We start from the raw sequence: 19858 nt of genomic DNA, 5'->3' as shown, positions 1-19858 counted from the left end.
TGGAGAACTGGAGCGGGGGCACCGAGGGGTACATTTTAATAAAATGCAGTATGAGCACCTGGTTACTAATGTCTTGTTTTCACTTCACAAGAGAAATATTTGGATAGGAAAGAGCATGAGTCTAAAAAGTATATGTTTGAATAACTAATGGAGCCCAACAATTAGATGCCATATACAAATGTTGTGTGTCTAACAGTAAACACACCCACATGCAGAATTTGTGGCCAGATTTCCAATCCACTTAACATTTCATAACAACCAAAATACTACGTGTGAAAGCATCAGCGTTTGAGTGTTGTCAGTTCTAAAATCTGGTCTTTTATCGACTATTTTCAAAAACCTGATGGTGGACGGGATGTCAAAAACAAGACAGAAAAGATGAACAAAGGAAAAACAATTACAAAAAAGAGAAAAAAACAGAAATAAAGTCACCCGGTGAAAAATAACTTCACAGACAGAAAAACAAAAACTTAGATAGAAAGAGAGAGGACCAGTCAAAGAGACAGAAAACACACTGACGGACAGTTTACTCCAGTCAGCGAGTGTTGCTGACAAACTACAGTCTGATGTTACTTAGTATGGAGTGTTGGAGCCAAGCTGATTATTTACTGACAATCCTCTAATGAGACAATATACTTTTGGAATGTGAGTAAGCAAAGATGCTTCTTTATGGAAAAGCCATTAGTCTAGTTTGCAAAAAACATGGACCAGAGGGGAAATCAGGAGGAAACGGCGGCATGACCTTTCAGCTGTGAGCTCTTTAAACAAGCTAGGAGACAAACCTCATGGCCTTTGTTTAAACTCTGAAATGTCAAAGGAGCATTTTTTTCTATCTAAACACTTGACATGGGAGAAAGTTATACACATCCAAAGCTTTTTGCAGCTACAGAGATGACTTCACCCAAAACAGAGACTTATCACTCCTGCTGGGAAAACGTTTCCCAGGGACTTAAAAAAAGAAAGAAAGAAAGAAAGAAAGAAAAACGTTGAACAACCTGCTTATTTCCCCTGACTCATCACTGTGATGCTTTAGTAGAAAATCTTACAGTGTTTAAAGGAGCCTAAACACAGTGAGAGTCAACAAAGTACAGACTATAAAGAGTTTTTCATATTAATTAGGACGGACGGACGGACAGATAGATATTAGGGGTGCAACAATACTCATATTGATATTGAACCGTTCGATACAGTGCTTTCGGTTCGGTACGCATATGTATCGAACAATACAAATTTTTTTATTTCTTTTATCAACTTTTCTTCTGACGATGCTGTCTGTGTTGAGCGATCAGTGGATCTGCGTTCGACTGATCCGCCTAGGCTGCACTGTCGAGTGCAGATCCACTGAACGCAGCGCAAGCTAGCAAGACAGAAGCTAAGCTCGTTGCAACATGGCAACTGCCTCAACGCTACCCGAAATTGAACCTCCCCCACCCTCATTCAGATCTGGTCTTTGGAACTGTCTTGGTTTTCATGTGAAGTATGACCCTGATGGTAAGCGCGTCATGGACAAAAGTAAAACAGTATGTCGGATGTGCCACGCAAAGCTCAATTGGTGGGAACTACTGCATTAGCGCAGTTAGCTCGTTAACGCGTTGACGCCGTCCAGCACCACGCACGGAGCAATCCGCGGTAACTTTGCCGCGTTATGGTGTTAACGTCATTTCAGATTAACGCTGACAGCACTAGTGGGAACACAATGAATATGACTGCACATTTACGCCGACATCATCCTAGTGCAAAGACAAGTGGGAGCAGACAAAAACAACAAGCACGCATGCTACAAACTTTACCCGAGTCATTAGCACATGATTCTCCTTATGGGGACCTGATATGTTTAATATGCTGCTGAGAATATAGCCCAGAAGAAGCGTATAGTATAGCTTTTATTTTGGAAAGAGACATTTCTCTGTAATAAACTCTGTTTTCCAAAGATGAGGGATTTCTCGATCAGATTTATTTATTTTTTATTATTTTGTTGTTTCAGCAACATTAAATTTAAAAACTGTTCTTTTGAGTTAAAAAATATATTTAGAATTTTAATAAATGACGAATTAAAAAAGCCTGAACATTTTTTTGTATCGAAAAAAATATCGAACCGTGAATTTTGTGTATCGTTGCACCCCAGATAGATAGATAGATAGATAGATAGTTAGATAGTTAGATAGATAGATAGATAGATAGATAGATAGATAGATAGATAGATAGATAGATAGTTAGTTAGTTACTGGGGTGGCACACTAAAAACAGAATTTCCAGTTTTATTATGCTGTTGTTAAATATGTGTTACTTGAAAAATGACAAAAAAGAAAAAGAAAATTATTATATCCCTAGTTAATTTCCTGCTATTAAGGTTGATATTACTGAAAATAGGTACATATGAAAACCAAATAAAATATTAAAATCAATAATAATATGTTTAGTTCATGTTTCAACTCATTGTAGGGTGTCTTCCTCTGTCTTGTGCTCATGTTAATATAAAATTATTTAAAAAATGATAAAAACACCACTTGTTCTATAATAAACCCAGTAGGCATTTTCAAGAAAAGATTCATATTCCTTTCTGTCTGTCCCATCTATGCATCTTTTACCAAAAGTTTCAGAGGTACCTGCTTAGGACAACAGCTTTATGGATAATGGAAGAATCATGCACACACACACACACTCACTCCTTGTGTGTGTGTGTGTGTGTGTGTGTGTGTGTGTGTGTGTGTGTGTGTGTGTGTGTGTGTGTAGACTTAAGGCATTCATTTGTGTGTACTGACAAATCCATGTACTCTGCAGACTTATGTATGTGCAGCAAATATGTTTTTTTCTGAAAAGGGGGTCCTGGAAAGTGGAAAACTGGCATAGAGGGAGGCTACACATAGCCAAGCCACTCATCTCTTCTGGGCATGAAGAGCCACAGTAGTACTACCAGAAGAGAAAAACAGAGGATGACATGTCTGGAGATGTGGTGTCCTGAGAAACGGGTTCACTCAGGTGTCAGCACATTGTAGCATGTTATGTAACAACATCGCAGCTTAAATTCAGTACATACAAACAACATTACTACTATTAATATACCAATGAGAAACAGCTAAATTAAAACACTGAATTTAGTGACATGTGGCATAGCCTGTTTCCGTTACGTGCATGACTTAAAATCATGTATGATATGCATTTGCCAGTGCAATCATTCATTATATAAAAAAGCACATACTAGAATTGGTAAACCTACCTGTCACAGTCTTAGTTTTGACTGGGCTGCTGGCATAGTCTGAGGCCTGATTGGAAGATTGTTTGACCAGTGGTGTGCTCCCTACTGACACCTCATCCTCTCTCCTCTTGGCCAAAGGAACTGCACCAGGATTCTGCAAGGACATCAAAGCATGAGCACCTATATGGCCATGGACAGGAAAATGCTGCGAATGTAAAGTACAAAGTTATTCACTTCTTGAAGGGAACAATTGAGACTCAGATTTAGTCAGATCTCAAGATCTCTGTTAATCAGGAGAAACAATAAATAATGCAACTAAAGACAGAGATACAGGCAGAGAGAGAAAAAGAAAAATGCAGTGGAACACAAAACCGGACTCCAAGACCAACAAGGACTAGTGACAGCTCCCTGCTTTTTTTAAGCAGTCTCCCATGCAGGCCAAACACACACGCTCACACACTGCTGTCAGTGAGATGACTGAAAGACAGAGGAGTGGAAGGTTGTTCTGAAATAAGGAAACCCCATTAGCATCGGCCAGCAATACCAGTCGGCTATGATGCAGCTGCACAAGGCCTCAGGCCAAACACGTACTGCAGCCTGTGTAAACATGCACGCACGCACGCACGCACACACACACACACACACACACACACACACACACACACACACACACACACACACACACACACACACACACACAGAGCTGCTTTTCATTCCATATCTCTTCACTGTGTCTCAAAGACACCCCCCATGCGCCTCCTCCACTGTTAATGCTAATCATTTCTTCAATACTCTCATTTGTCCTCTCATCAGCCTTACTTCCACTTTGGCTTTCTCTATGAAGTCAAAAGTTCTACTCGCACACCTGTCACACAAAATGAACTTCCTTCTCTCTTTGTCCATACCTCAAAATGCCCCCCTGCTAGTCCTGATTTCCTTATTTTCCAGCATTTCCTGTCATCTCGACCCAAACCAGTCAGTGTCCTTTCCACTGCCCTTCACATGCTGTTGACTGGCCTTCAGATACAGGCCTTGTCTAATCCAGCAAGGCCTTGAGAAGTGGCCCTGACAGGCAGCTGAGGTAGACATTCACAGAAACACACACACACTGGCTGCAGCATGTCTACATAGACACACACCAGCCCATGTTGTGTATCCTTCACATTGGCTGTAGTTCAACTCATAACATGTGTTTACCCCCTTACAGTAACAACCTCTAGCACAGGGAGCCGGTGCAGTTAACTCCTGCTCTTTGTTGAATACAGACATACATCTTTCAAAAACTGCAAGGGGCATAAAACAGAGCAACTCAATGGGGGGAAAAATAGCATAATATATTCATTGACAATATATATTTATGTGGCTTTATGGGGTGAAGCTGTGCTATATCCCAGGCAATCACACCAAGAATGTCTATAAGTGTGCATGAAATGTGTGCACAGAACATTCAATGTCCATAACCATCACTACGACCCCTGTCAAATAAACAGAGAGAGACTGGATGGAAGACAGGGAGCAGACCACATGGAAAAAGGTAGCTGGGAAAGAGAAGGCAAGTCTGAAGGAGGAAGAACTACAGACTTCAGTTCACTTCAGTCGATTAACTAAACTAAGTGTGTGAGTGCCAGCAGTTTACAAATGCACATTACAAATGCCTGTATAAAGGTGGAGCTCCTTATGAGGATGGTAGTTTACTTACTTACTTTGGTTACAGTGACTGTAATCTGTGCAGAACTCAGATTACAATGGCACCAACTATGTATTTGTCCACCAAATGGACATAGAAATAACATTTCAAGATAAAGTAGAGCTACAAGTGGTGTTTGTAGCTGTTCACATTTTTGAGTAACAACCCCAATAATGCTCAGATTATGGCAGACAGATTCTATATCCTCTCCTGCCCAAGAATACCTCGGGATCCAACTCAAGGAGTTCCAAAACATTGCTGCTCTAATTATTTTATTATATCTTACTTAACTTTTATTTATACAGGTAGTCCAATTAAGATTCAATGTCTCATTTACAACAGAGACCTGTGTTTCCCAGCATTACTAGGCTGTGATCTTGTTGTGACTTCAGATAAGCAGCAGAAAATAGATGGCTAAACTGACATTAGGCCTGGAAGAGAAACTGACAGCCTGTCTGAGAAGAGATCAAGTACCTGTTGCTGTTGTCTGCTGCTCGCTCTGTGAGGTTGATACAAAAGCCATGTGCAGAAGATTGGGTCCACATTGATAGCTATTCCCTGGACACTGACCAGCAGGACTGCACCTGGAAAAAACACATACAGAATCAGAGTTTTAGTAATATAACACAGAAGACAAAGAAAATCAAACCAATGATAAATTGCTATGTTCCAAAAAAAATAAAATAAATGACAGCAAAGTATATCGTCTACATCTATTTGCTTTTACAAAATGAAATCTGCTGGAGACCAGTTGTTTGACAGCACTCAAGCCATTTTTTGAAGATGTTTGACTTCAGCAATCAATATGACCTAGTCAACAGAATCCAGACTAATGTGGAGACTATGCGAACATGGACAAAGTTCTGATACTGCAAACTTCTGCAAAGTAAAAGGAATACTGATGTGCAGTCAGTGTAAGAAAATATAATCAGCAAGTTAAAGTGGCTTGAAGTGAATCTTCTCACATTGAGTGTCAGGTTCCTCCACTGATGTACATAATACAGTCCAAATGAACTGCTGGTGGGTATCGAGCCCGCTTGCTGGAGTGCAGCGAGGAGGACAGTTTGTTTCAATTGCGCTGTTCAAAGTGGTATCAAGCTAAGCCAAGAATAACATTTTCTTTTGATAAATTTCTATGAAACTCAAGACTTTCTCTGGGTTTTGGTTTACTCTTAAATAATAATCTTTACCAACAATAAGCGGACCCTGAGGTAATGCATTAGGATCCTATCAATAATGATTCCCATGCCGGCAGGATTAGCATAAGGTCTCTGGCGGCACGCCAGAGACCTTATGCTAATCCTGTGAAACGTCCCAGCATGACGATGGGAGGATGTTTCAGCTCTAGAAGGACTTTCAGCAGTTTAAGAGAGCTTTGGACAAGACCCGAGTCTTCTGTTTCAGGCCCTGAGGCAAGGTTGCGTGTTTGTGAGTGTGTGTGTGTGTGTGTGTGTATGTTTATATTTCACCTCCAACAAAGCTTGATTACCTGCTGCTTTGCCTAACATTTTAGTGTCTCCAAAGCATGAACAAAGCTGAATTAGAACCACCCATTCCCCAGCATTTGTGTGCTCACACACACACACACACACACACACACACACACACGGACACATTTTTGTTACACTAACTTTGCAGCTTGGCAGAAACAACTCCCTCTTCCATTATTCCTGTGAACAATACAAATAAAACTGTTCTAATTTGCTGCACTTTTACAACATTTAGTGATTTATAGCCTGTGAACTTGTGTATGTGTGCGTGTGTTTGCAGTGCAAAGTAAAAGTGCATGAGAGCAATGTGAAATGTCTTTGTGTTCATACTGTCAAATATGTGGCCGTGTGTGTATGCAAGGTGTGAAAGCTTTAAAACGTACATCCACAATATAGTATTTTATAGTGTATGCACAAGTCAATACTAGGCTTTGTGTGTATAATTATTATTCACTGGGTGCAATTTTATTCCTCAACCATGATTTATTACTAGTATACAATCCTTTCTGGGCAAAGGGGAAACATTCTCCTTGGATAAAGTCAAACTGACTCAGAGTTCTTCCTCTATTGCTTCATCTATGCATCCATCTTCCATCAACTCCATCCCAGTGTTTTCACTGTTTCCTCACCCACCTCTCTCCCCCTCCTGATGAGGAATCATAACCTCAGTCCTGTGGCTTGAACTTCTATACCACACTGTGGCTTCTTAATAGGCTCTGGCTGTGGCTGTAGTTCTGGGGCCCAACTTCAAGTGGTTTTGCTGCAGCTCAGAACAGCATGAGCTGTATAGGACCCAGAAGGCTGGGAGCGAGATGAATAGTGAAGATGTACTTAAGACCCTAAATCATGGTCTATAAGATGGACTAGCACATTTAGCTGAAATCATTCATGACTGCATACGTCATCTAACACAGCAAATTAATTATGTTTGTAACATTAAAAGGATAAATTTAAAAAAAAACTGCACCCATAGATTCATTTTAAAGCGATCACTTGACTCAACTGAATTTTCATAAAAATGCCTGTGAGCCAGAGGAACCAGGATTTCACCCAATGCCAGATTCAGTAGAAAAAGCAGAAATAAACACAAATAAGTTTTCATTACTTATCAGATGAACTCAGTTGTCAGCTCCAGTTTTCCAGTTTGGCTGCTTAAATACCTGCTGTGAATTCCACAGCATTTTCAGTGTTACGTCAGCAGCTGTAATCTTACTGTGGCTGTGCGTGATGTCTGCTTGGCATCTGTTCAGGACAGCCATGACCATGTCCATACATCACAGCACCACTCAAAAACCTCTCTTTTTAAGACTAACAGAGCAAACAATACTTCCCCCCCACCTGCCAGTTTGATGGTGACACAGAAGTAAAATATGTGTTGACCTTGCTGCTGAGGCTTTGAAGACCAAGGCTTTACAATACACACGGTGTTCTTGTTTCATCATTGTGTTGACATAACTACCAGAGAGTGGCACCTTCTTTGAAGCATGCAGGACCATGAAACGGCCCGGGGTGCTTAGAGGGTGACCTCGGCAGCAGGCTAACTGTTGTTTTTCTCCACTCTAACAGGGTGGCATAAGGGTAATTACAAAAAGTGATGACAATGATTACAAAGGTGTTTTTCTTACTTCCCAAATGAATCTTCAAGAAAACACCTCAAAACTCCTCAGTGGCCTAGATTCTGAAAATACATACAACCGCAAAATGTACACGCAGACGTCTGTGAAGACACACTTACCTTGACTAAACCACAGTGGGCCTATTAATGTCAAAAGTGTTTTTTTTCTTCAGTGGCTTAAGACCAGTTGAGTTAAAAGTCAGCATAAGGTTGTTGGTGTTGTCTTACTGCTGCCTAGCATCAGGCCTCACACAGCCTGAAGCTACATTTAAGTAGCCCTGACTGAGAGAAGGCCTTTAATGTTTAAGCCCCATCTATGTTCTTGTCAGTCTGTATTTATGGATCTAAAATCCCACTAAACCTTCAGCCACGCATTTTTACATCTTCATAGTTTTTTTTTTTTAATCAGTCCACATAGTTTATACATTGACTTCTCTGAATATAAAATCTGCTTTTGTTCAGTCACTGCAACCATGAAATTTAATCAACAGGGAGTGGTTAGGTCAGTGCAAGTTCAAAACCAAGTCCCACAATGGAGACCAAAGCCCTGATTGGGGGTTGCAGAGGGCACAGCCTCTCAACTACAGGGCAATGACCCCCAACATCAGAGTAACAGACAGGCAAGGTGGGAGGTGCTCTCCAATCACCCCCCCAGGTAGACAGTGGGGGGAGGATTCATGTCTCAGCCAGCTAATCGCCCCCTCAGAATCACTTCATTGTTGGACGGGAGGCAGTGCAGGGACCCTGCGTCCAGCTTCTCCAACAGAAAATAAATAAATATAGCCCAGCCCGCATCAGCCAGATGACTTCTGACAGGTTTGGTTAATTTCGAAGCCAAGTAGCAAAACAAAACATTACGCCAGCGTGCGGGGCCTACACTGCCTTTAATTGCTTTTCCGATGAGCTCATGACTCGAAGGTGTCCTGGAGTGAGCCGTGCAGTCCGACAGGTGTTCTACTGGTGTGTGTGTCAGAGAGAGAGAAAAAGAGAGTTGGAGCTGCTGACACCAATGAAAAGGGACTCAGCTGTGTGTGGGTGGGTGCAAGGAACACTGTTTGCAACATGTGATTGTGTGTGCCTGCTTATGAACACAAGTGTTTCTGTTTGGATCCATTTCAAACGAGCTGTCCAACAGTGAACATCCCCTGTAACCACACACTATTTAGCTCTCTCACACACACGGACTTTTCTGCAGTTCCCCTGCTGAGCTCCGACCCAGCAGCCCAGGGCAATGCCGCCACAGGAGCCCAGGGGCTCAGGAAGGACACAGGCAAGTTTGACTGGAAACAGACCCTGCTCTACGGAAAGCCTGCTCTCACTCTGCGCCAATTCAGCCCGGGACTGGAAGGTGGTATATACAGTATGTGCGTGTGCGTGCGTGCTTTTAATAGAATATATAAGGCTACAACCCTAAGTGGCCCAATTGCAGTAGCTTGTAGCTGACAGGCTAGACCCACCTCGTAAAGGTTGACTATAGCTGTGGGTACAGTAACGGTAATAGGGAGGAAGAAACTTGTAAAGTGACTAAGCCAGCAAGAAAATCAGGAGAAGTCAGAAAGAAAAAGGTGAACAGAGGCAGAAATAAGTCTTAAAAATGAACTAAAAGAAAGACGCACATTCAAAGGAATCAAAAGACAGAAAAAGGGAGACTGAATAGATACTGAGATGCAGAACATCAGCAGAATAATGAAAACGTGTAGGTGATAAAAGAGTAAAATGTAAAGAAGCTAGTTTCCTAATCTTTATGATAAGTGAGTGTCTCAGTGAGAGTCGGTCAGTGTGCCTACTCGTTATTCAGTATGATTTATGGAATCACTGAAGTGCGTCTCCATACAAGCAAAGTTCTGTAAACTGGATGTAAGATATACATATAAGTCAGGATAAGAAGTAAAAAGTTTATGTACAAAACTACTGATTCGCTATAGAATTGAAAACTCTAATATGCAGGCATTTATAAAATGCATATGTGTGTCTCTACATTAGGACACTGTGTCTCTCAACAAGTACGTGAATAATCATGCAGTCATGTAGTGAGTACAGGGCTCATTCAGAGAGAGAGGTCAATCCCCGTTCCCACCAGAGGCTCCTTCTATCCCATCCACTGTGTTTTGGTGAGTCATTGTTTTTAGTTATAAACCCAACATTTCTCAGGCCAGCTGGTTTGTTCCAGAAAACGGAGCATGCTGTAGCTCTGTTGTCAGGACACTTCTGGGTGGTGCCTCAGTCAACAGTAGCACACTGTCCCTGTGCATGCATGTGTATGCTTCAATGTTAACATGCATACATTTTATTTGCATCTAGACACAAAAGAGTAATTTCTAATTGTTCTTCAGAGTCAGGAGGATCTGAAGCAAATAAAGGTGCATTTCAACAAGTGAACGCAAGTGCATGTAAACTGTGATCAAGGCCACCACTCGTTTTTTTATCTACAATTTAGAAAGATCTTCTGTTGGGTGCCTTAAATATAAAACAGACCACACAGTAAACAGCTGACATTTGCACATCTATAGGGCATGTTGTAGATCAGCATGATATGGTGTAGAGGTCAGATGAGGGGGTTGAAGCAAGAGAAAAACAGCAGCTCTGTAAAGCTCCAGATGTTGATAAGAAGCTCTATAGTCATACATTTCCCACTTCTACTCGACTCCTAGCCTTCATAAATCCACTTCAATGTGTTGAAAAGACAACCAGACACAGCACAATTGGTGCCTATATCACTAGTGAAACCTAACCAGCCCTGATTTGGAGTATTCCAGCTGTTGTCTCTTTTCCTGGTCTCTCTCACCAATAGAAAATACTTATAGTCACGACCAAATGTGACCTGGCCCTTGTCAGCAAGATAGCTAGCTTTCTTAATGAGAGACAAAACAGACTTGGTCCTGATTGCATTAATGTATCATTACCATATCCATCATGGACATACAGTGCACTGTGTGAACTCTAAATGAGCCCCAGTATAATGTAAGGGGAACAGGAGAGACACTTCTGAGCTCATTAAAATAAACAGACTTCTGCTTCTGCTGCTGCTTTCCCACAGAAAGCCTGAGTTTTGCATACTTACCTTGAAAAGTCCTTATCACTGCTATCATTTAGTTGGCTCATGGGCTTTCTCTGCAGTTCAAGCCGAGTTCTTTCAGTTTGTCATGAGGAATGGGGGAGTAAAGCATGTTAATGTCTGCCATTAGGTGGGGTTGCTTCCAACTATTTTATATGAATTACACTAACAAATTGAAAAGGCTATTTGCAAATGGCAAAATGTTAAGTTTACGTGAAATTGCAATTATGTTATACTCTCGAGGCTAATAATGTCCATAAAAAGGAAGCATATTGCCAAGTAATGATGTAGGCCAGTCTTCATACAAATAGTAACAACCCGGGGGGAAAAAAATTGGAAACAGCCTCCATGTCAAAAACACAGCAACTCCTAATGATGCTCACAAATCAAAGTAAGCGTGAAGCTGAAAGCAATATGTAACACAGAGCAGAAGAACTAAATAGCTTGTATATGTACAACAAACAGCAACAACAAGAAAGTCATTTCCCAAGGAATGTGCAGGTCACCTTCAGTCCACCATCTATCCTATGGGTGTGGGTGTGTGCGTGTATGTATCAGTTATCTGGCAGTGGGATGGCCTTTTTGTCTCTCTGTACAGAAACTGACCCGCTTTATAATCCAACTATGTTTTGGATTTGGAACAAACATCCAGATGACAAACACTCAGCCCCATCTTCTCCAGTTATTCCCCTTCAGCTCACTTCACAGCTCTCAGCCTTCTTAAGAGCATGAAAATAAGGGACAAAATGTTGCCTTTACTACTTTCAAGCCTTTCCAACTCTCTGCAGCTTAGTTTCCCCCAGTCTCTCAGCTTGGCCTCTTGTCAGTTCAGTAGACTAAGTAATGATCTCAGTGACAGATCAAAGTCTTCTGCCTAAGATCTGCGTCGCTTGGGAAGCTGGGAATGCTGCTTTTCAGAAACTGAGATTAGCACAGTAATATGTAGACGATCTTCTGTATGTTGGTATGGCTGTCATCCACTCAGCTAGTCTGAATATTTCTGTCAAGCAATTTGTCTATTTACTCCATGAATGAAGTTTGGTGCCTTTGAAATACTCTTTCATTTTGGCAGCACTTGAGGTGATAAGAGTCACTGATGAGACATTTTTACATTACACTCCTTAGAGAATAATAAGAGAACGCAGCAAGCATTAAAAAGTGTTTTCCATGGATGCTCAGTTGGTTACTGCTCATGTTGCTACTGTATTCCAAAGAAATCTGTACAGCTGCTGCCAGAAATTGTTGGGGGGTTGGAGGATTTCTTCCTGGTAAATTGTACAAAATACAACGTAAAATCCTTTAGCACACAGAGAGAAAACTGGGATTTTCTTTAGTGGAGACAAATAAGTTCACTCAAGTCAATTATATGGTAAAATGGTAAATGGCCTGTATTTATATAGCGTTTTTCTAGTCCCTAAGGACCCCAAAGCGCTTTACATATCCAGTCATCCACCCATTCACACACACATTCACACACTGGTGATGGCAAGCTACATTGCAGCCACAGCCACCCTGGGGCGCACTGACAGAGGCGAGGCTGCCGGACACTGGCGCCACCGGGCCCTCTGACTATTAATTTACTAAACATGTGTTTTTACAGAGAACAAATCAGCATGTTTGCCAGTGGATCGGGGCTTTACAACAAGCAGTTAAAGTTAGTCTCAGGTCTTCTTCACAGCTGCCAAGCAATCAGTGTAACACTTTGTGTTAAAATTATGAAATTGATAATTTATCACTTATTCTGAATACAGTCTTTATATGAAAATATGTGCTTTTAACTTATCATCATTCACTTTTATCTACTTGGAATCAGTGACATAAAAGATGTATACTCAAGTGTGTTTTGCTCTGTTCTTAACCCCAGTGCTTCCCATTAGTCCAATCTTATACTTTCACTCCACACCTACAGCTGAATGATGAATACAAAAGCTGGATAGAGGAATATAAAGAGAAACACGGGGATTGGAGAGTTGTTTATACAGAACAGTTAATATCTCTTAACCCCTTCTTCACTCTCTTTCATTAGTTTCATCTTCTGCTCCTCTTAGTTCCCCATCTGACTATCCACCCCATCCTCTTCTTGCTTGCCACAGTAGATTGAAGATTACTACTCTTAAAGACATAGTCTTAAGTGGTTGCACATTTGAACCATTTAGCAATTTGGTCTAATGGTTTCAGGATGAGCTATTTTTGCTGCTATACAGGGTTGAATGGATAGGGGGATGAATGGGTGTACAGTATATTGAAATGCTAGTTCTGATTGGCTGCATTTCCTTATCCAGGAGGGGGTCACTGCAGTGTCAACGCTATGAGGGATGAGCTCAAGCAGAGATACGATGATTGCAACTGAACAATTAGAAGCGAGCAGATGTTGAAAAATATTCCAAGACACGACATTAAAGTGAAGAAAAATTCTATACGGCTGTTTTAGACACATGATGATGTTTTCGAACAGTAAGCTTGTGGCTAATGTGGTATACTGGGAATCTTTTTGGTTGATTATGACAGACATACTGACTAATATTCTCTCACTGGCATATAAGGTAAACCCCAAACCTTCACCCTTGCATGAAAAGACATCTAGATGACAGTAAAGACATGTAGTTTTGAGTGCGTGTTTCCTGGAGCATCAGAGAAATCACCTTTGGCCTGTTATTAGCCACTGCTGAATGAAGCCATGATTTGAACACTCAGCACCAACAGGAAAGTAAAGGCCAAGTGTGTGTTTTGTTGTTGGAGGATGTCACTCCTGTCTGCACACACACACACTGATGAAAAAGAAGAAGTGTTTATACCCACCAGAGCCCTATTAAATACAGTCAGACATCACACATGCAGACAGGCATGTACTTTTGCACACATGCATAAATAAAGGATGCTTAAGCCACCTGCGACACAGGACTTCCAAACTACAATCAGCTGCCCTACATTAACAAACCATGGCACAAAAGCAGCGATGAATCAGCTACTCTAAACACATTTGAAATGCTCTTCAGATCAGCTTCTTGCAGACCAGTGGGAAAATAGGGAGGGCAGAAAGATTGGGGGGGGGGTAGCAATGAAGAAGATGAGGGTGAGAAAAGGGGACAAAGAAAGGAGATGGTGGGAGTGAAATGACAAAGGGAGGGAACTCAGATGAGATAACTGAGACAAGTCTTTAAAGGTAAAAAAGTAGCAGCAGCAATTGCAAAATAGGCTGCTTTTATCCTTCAGCCTCAAAGCTGCAAAGTACACAGACACCTTCTGAGTTGAAAGGACACATACTCAATTTGACTAAGATCCTGGTTTATGTCTATGAACACATAACCATGCTATGGTGACAACTCATTTCCCTTGTTCTATTTGTTTTTCAGCTGATAAAAACAGAAGGGATAAAATACTCTCTCTGGCCATGAGTTATCCTCCTTTTGTCTTATTTCACTGTGTGCATAGATTCAACAAGGTGCTGGAAATATTCCTCAGAGATTTTGGTCCATATTAATATGATAGCGTCACACAGTTGCTGCAGATTTGGCACCTGCACATCCGTGATTCAAATCTCCCCGTTCTACCCAAAGATTCTGTGCTGGCTTGCGACCTGATGATTTTTGGATCATTTAAGTATTGTGAAATGATTTGTTATCTTGCAGGAAGCAACCATGAAAAGATGAGGACACTGTGGTCAGGAAGGCATGGACATGGTGAGCAAGAGTACTCAGGTGGGAATGGGGCGCTTAAACAATGCTCACTTGGTACTAATAAAGGGCCCAAAGTGTCCAAAGAAAATATCCCTCAACCCATCACACCAGCAGCAGCAGCAGCCTGAACTGTTGATAAAAGGCAGGATGACTCCATGCTTTCACGCTGGTTATGCCAAACTCTGATCCTACCATCTGGATGTTGCAGGAGAAATCCAGACTCCTCATACAGGCAATATTGTTTTATCAAATCTTCAAATTTTTCAATTTGTTGAGCATGTGGAAAATATAGTTTATAATGTTATCTTCTGCTGCTCTAGGTTTGATATGTTGTGCATTCAGCGATGCTCTTCTGCATACCTCATGCAGTAGAACATAAGGCCATTTCAGTTTTTATCAGCACAAACCATTTTCATCCAAAGAACTGATGTTCACTGCATAGTTTCTCTTTTTTAGACCCCTCCCTAGAGACAACTGCATGAGAAAATTCCAGTTTCAGACGTTTCTGAAATACTCAGATCATTTATTATAACATTAATGTTAAAATAACTGTGATAATACAACAAGAAAACTACCTCTAAGCCATAGCTGTTCAGTATTACATGCTATGATAGCATTAGCTAAAGCAAACTTAATATAGACCAAGATTTGGATTATTTGGATAGAATCCACACCACACATTTACTGCTCACACCAAGATTGCCAAGAAAATAGGTTGTGATATATTTTCTTGTGATACCATGTTATTGCGCAATTCACACCTTCATAAATCTTGTGGCCTTACATCAACCTGCTCTTTTCCAGATACAGTTGCAAGCCTGATAAGCTAACGAAAACAACTTTACCCCCAACTTCAACATGCCAGTGTACCCAGGGCCTGCATTTATAATAAAACGTATCATTTATATATAAATTGTTCCTATTCACACAGCCTTCACTTGTATAATTTATGCGAACTGACCAGGACTCACTTAGCTTTTTTTAAACTTCTGTGCTGTTAGTTTAGTAGACATCCAGGGGGAGGGGGTCATACCTGAGGGAGTAACAATTTTACATTTCAAGTTCAGAGTTCAAGATGTCTACTATTATTAGAAACCCTATGAATATGGTGGCTCAACTTTTGATTATGAGCCAGAGGAGGTTGATGGGAGCTAATGTCTAGTGGCTATTAGTGTCGGGAACGAGTCCTTTCATCTGCAGGTCTTGTATATGCTGTGAAGGGAAGAGAGCAGTGCCGGGGCTGGCTGTGTTTACTGCCTGTTTATCTAATGGGCATGTGGGGGGCTGGAAGGCCATGAGAGGTCAAACCACACACAGCGAGAGGAGCCTGGGACCCCCAGAGGACCACTCAAAGTGATGAGATTATACAACTACTGCTTGGTCTATGACTACTGCTGCACACACACATTTGTAGTAACAGTCTGGCTGACACACGCACACTTGACTCAGAGTGATGATAGTTTATTACTACTGTGTTGAGACTAAGAGCCCCAGGGGCAGGAAGATGAGTTGAGGGTTCCTGTGGACCTAAAGGCCCCCAAGGCAAAGTGAGGAAAGCACTGCTCTGAGGGGGCCAAGTATGTATACAATATTTTTGCTTTATATCACACACACATTATAGTGCACTGAAACACATGCATAACTTACAGCGCATATTCACATACCAGCTGTGCAGGACCAGATGCATTATTTAATCATATGAAAACCACAAATTCAAACACACAGGGGAAAAAATAATGTGTTTACTGTGTAAAATTCAGAAAGCAGTAACCTTAATCACCAGCATCAGACTACAAGTTTAACGCTGCACTGTAAGTAAATATATGAGGGAAGTTTCTTCCATAGCAGCTTGTTATACTACTGCCACCTGCGTGATCTCAATCTTTAGTACCGGCACTTGTACAGAGGACTGCTTTGTCCTTACAAAGGGAAAAAGAGAGTTGGGGATAGTTAGAAAGTCGCTAGCAACCAGCAAATCAAAGGCAAGCAGTCTGGTTTGTTTTCTCACGGTACAGGGGCTGAGTGGAAAAAAAATTACAAAAAAACGGCTAGATAAAATAAACCTTTAATTTGACTGAAATTGGAGGCAACAAGCACTGCTGTAAGAAAAGGCTGTGAAGTGTGATTTCTTGCGGTTTGGGTTAATCCTGATTGAGGAGCCCCTGAGTTGAAATGTCAGCAATATGAGACTAAAACAAAAATAATTACATCCAAGGTTAATGAACACAACTGCCTGAGGCAGTAGAACGAAATGAGAGGGGGCAGTGAGAGAGAAAAAGAGAAGGTTTACGAGAAAAAAAAAAGATTGAGAGTACGCTAAAGAAGAAGTTTAAATTTGCTCTCATTTCACAAAGAGAAAGGGTCAAAAACATCTTGTAGAACAATAAATTGTAAATGATCGACCTGGTATTGTGATACAGGACCATCCATCCCAGACTGTACTCTGTCCAGGGTGCCGTTACCTGTCGAGGTTAACGAATTGTATGGCTAAAAGGCGAACCATAAAGTTTGGCAACGGCATACCTTCCTTTTAATCTACTGTCATGCTGTGCAAGGTCATACCATCTCTCTTTCATCCTGCTTTCATCTTTACTGTTATGTCTACACATTCTATCTAAGCTGTGTGGGGAGCTGCCCATTACAATAACAGTGGTCGATGGTGCTAGAAGGCACCTGCACCTTGTACTGCTAAACCTTGTCTGTGTGCATACTCTGTATGTGAACGTGAAATAGGACATTAGTGTTGGATGGTGGGCATGCAAGTGTACATTTTTGGTATCTCAACAGTATGTAACATTCATTCATATTCATTTATTGTCATAAGCAAGTATTGTTTACACACACACACACGGCCAGCAGAGTGTGTGTGCACCTTAGGACACTCACTCACTCGCCCTTTTTGTCTCACCCTGGACAGCTGGCTGCCCAGTGCACAGCTGCTGGAGGGGATGAGTCCAGGCAGAGAGCCTCAGAGGATAAAAACACAATCCACATCAAAGGAGTTCCACTGGTTGAACATGATTATCAACCGTTATCCCCTGAGTCTACAAGTCCTCCCTCAACTCCAAGCATCACTCACATAGGATGGGAAGTGAGGGGAGATTTGCTAAATACAAGCTGACCACAAACTGATATTACTCATGTCTTCCTTTACTCTTCTGACTACTTCTCTTTGTTCTGCACTTCTTTAAAGACTTTTACTATAAACAGGAAAACACAGACAGATAGCAGGAGCCTCACAACAATCTCATCCTATTTATACTATCTATGCATTAATGGCAAGTTCATGCTATACTTTTAATGACTTGAAGTATTGTTTTGGTGAGGCTTAGATGATGTACAACGGCCACAGACAAATTACAGCATCCAATCTTTTTGCCATGGGGAATACACAACATACATTGAGTTTCCAGCTGACCGCTGAGAGAAGTCAGCAGTTAATGTCAATTTCGAGATTTCATATTTTGATAAAATTAAAATCAGCTTAGGTTGCAAATGATTCAAATTCAGTTTTTGGTGTAAAGAAAATTCTTCCAAAAACAAGTCAAGATGCAGATGAATTGATGAATATGATGATGACTCTGAGATAAATGTCAGATTTACTATTACAATATAATCTGTGGGTATAGTACCTAAAGTTTTAAAAGGGTCTAGCAGTGGGAGCAAGTCATTAGTTTCATGTTTCCACTTCTTTGCTTCTTTTTGTTTTTTGCTGCATAAAGACTTTAGTATGGAAAATGTGTGAAAGAGGGTACTAGGATTTTACTCGTCAGCATCATGGAAATGTTGTGGATGCTGATGTCACACAAGAGAAGAGATGGTTCAAAAAACTGACACAGGTCAGCTACTTTTCAATTAAATTAAATTAGATTCACCTTCAATTATATAGTGCCAAATTACAACAACAATCAAGTCAAGGTGCTTTAGATTGTAATGTAAAGAACATATAATAACACAAAAATTTGCTTATATTGCAATAGTGCTAAAACAATGCCAAATGCAGCCTTCACTTTTGCTAATTGTGATATAAAGCAGAAAAAAATAATTGCAGTGATGTTTGACTGCCAGTAATCATACATTCACCTGCAGGCAGGCTCTATAACCTCAGGTAGCTTAGGAGTTATTGTGAAATAATAATTATGAAAGACCATGCTGATTTCCAGGAAGTACTCTAACCCTCTTTCCACTTCATGTATTTGCAGGTGGTCTCAATGCCAGAATAACTTTTCTTTCTTTTTTTTTTTTGCAGTATGTCATTTTGGAATGACTTTGATTCATTTTGTTTTCTTTAAAACAAGTAACTGTGTTATAAATTAAGAGCATTATGTTACATTAAACAGTCTTTGCAATCCTGTTCTCATTCGCTGGCAACTTATCTACCTAACCCTCCCCAGAAGCGAGGGGAAACATTATCTGAGTGTTAAGACTGTCTTACTTTCACTGTAAGAAGACGGGCTAATATGAATCTGGTGATGATGTGCTTTTGGGAATCCCACCCCTGAGCTGGGTGCAGCTAGTCAACTCTTTGAGCTCCAGAGGAGCGGAGTAATAAAGACCAGACAACAGGCTCAAATGAACTGATCTCTCTTTCAAAGCCCAAGGGATGGTCAACAAGGGTCCTCAGTGCATTACCTAACTTTAAAAGATTCTGTTCAACTTGTGTTTTGGTTGCTGTGAGGTCAGGACGCTGAAACAATGTTAGATCAAACAGAAGATACTGTTGCAAAATAGGAGCTTTGCTGAAGCAAAGCATGCGAGACATGAACCTTACCCTCATGATGTCACATACCTGGCTCAAGCTCCGAGTCAGGAACAATGAGGAACACAAACTATAATCATAATTTACACAAGCATTGCAAAATGCATAACATTTTTTTCAGACAGGGCTTTAGAGTTAATATAAAAGCCATATTTACCTAGTACGTCCTAAAATAGTGGAATTGATTTATGGTTTCATTTTGTGGAGCTTCTTTCTCAGCTTTAAACTCATTTTTCGAAATATCATTCCAGATTACTCGAGTAACTACATGTAGTCAGTAGTATTACATGTAGTTTTAAATGCTGTATCCTTTATCAGGAACATGCTTGGCAGTTACTGAACACATCTACTTTATGTATCTTGTTGGAGGGGTAAAATA

At 40.8% G+C, this 19858-nt stretch overlaps 1 protein-coding gene across 4 annotated transcripts in view; it reads right to left on the bottom strand.

Annotated features, from left to right (window-relative positions):
• The window catches only part of vps13b (vacuolar protein sorting 13 homolog B), a 297078-nt gene that overhangs the window by 171049 nt on the left and 106171 nt on the right, over positions 1 to 19858 (bottom strand). For all 4 annotated transcript variants that reach the window (XM_082550699.1, XM_082550697.1, XM_082550698.1 and 1 more), the window contains 2 exons: positions 5358 to 5467; positions 3218 to 3350 (listed from right to left, as the gene is read on the bottom strand). In XM_082550699.1, coding sequence (XP_082406825.1) covers positions 3218 to 3350; positions 5358 to 5467 — 243 coding nt within the window. The remainder of the gene's footprint in view (positions 1 to 3217; positions 3351 to 5357; positions 5468 to 19858) is intronic.

This window comes from Aulonocara stuartgranti (genome assembly GCF_965226115.1).
Source record: "Aulonocara stuartgranti genome assembly, chromosome: 11".
Classification (NCBI taxonomy): domain Eukaryota; kingdom Metazoa; phylum Chordata; class Actinopteri; order Cichliformes; family Cichlidae; genus Aulonocara; species Aulonocara stuartgranti.
Note: the sequence above shows the minus strand (reverse complement) of the source record. Positions and strands in the feature narration are given on the sequence as shown.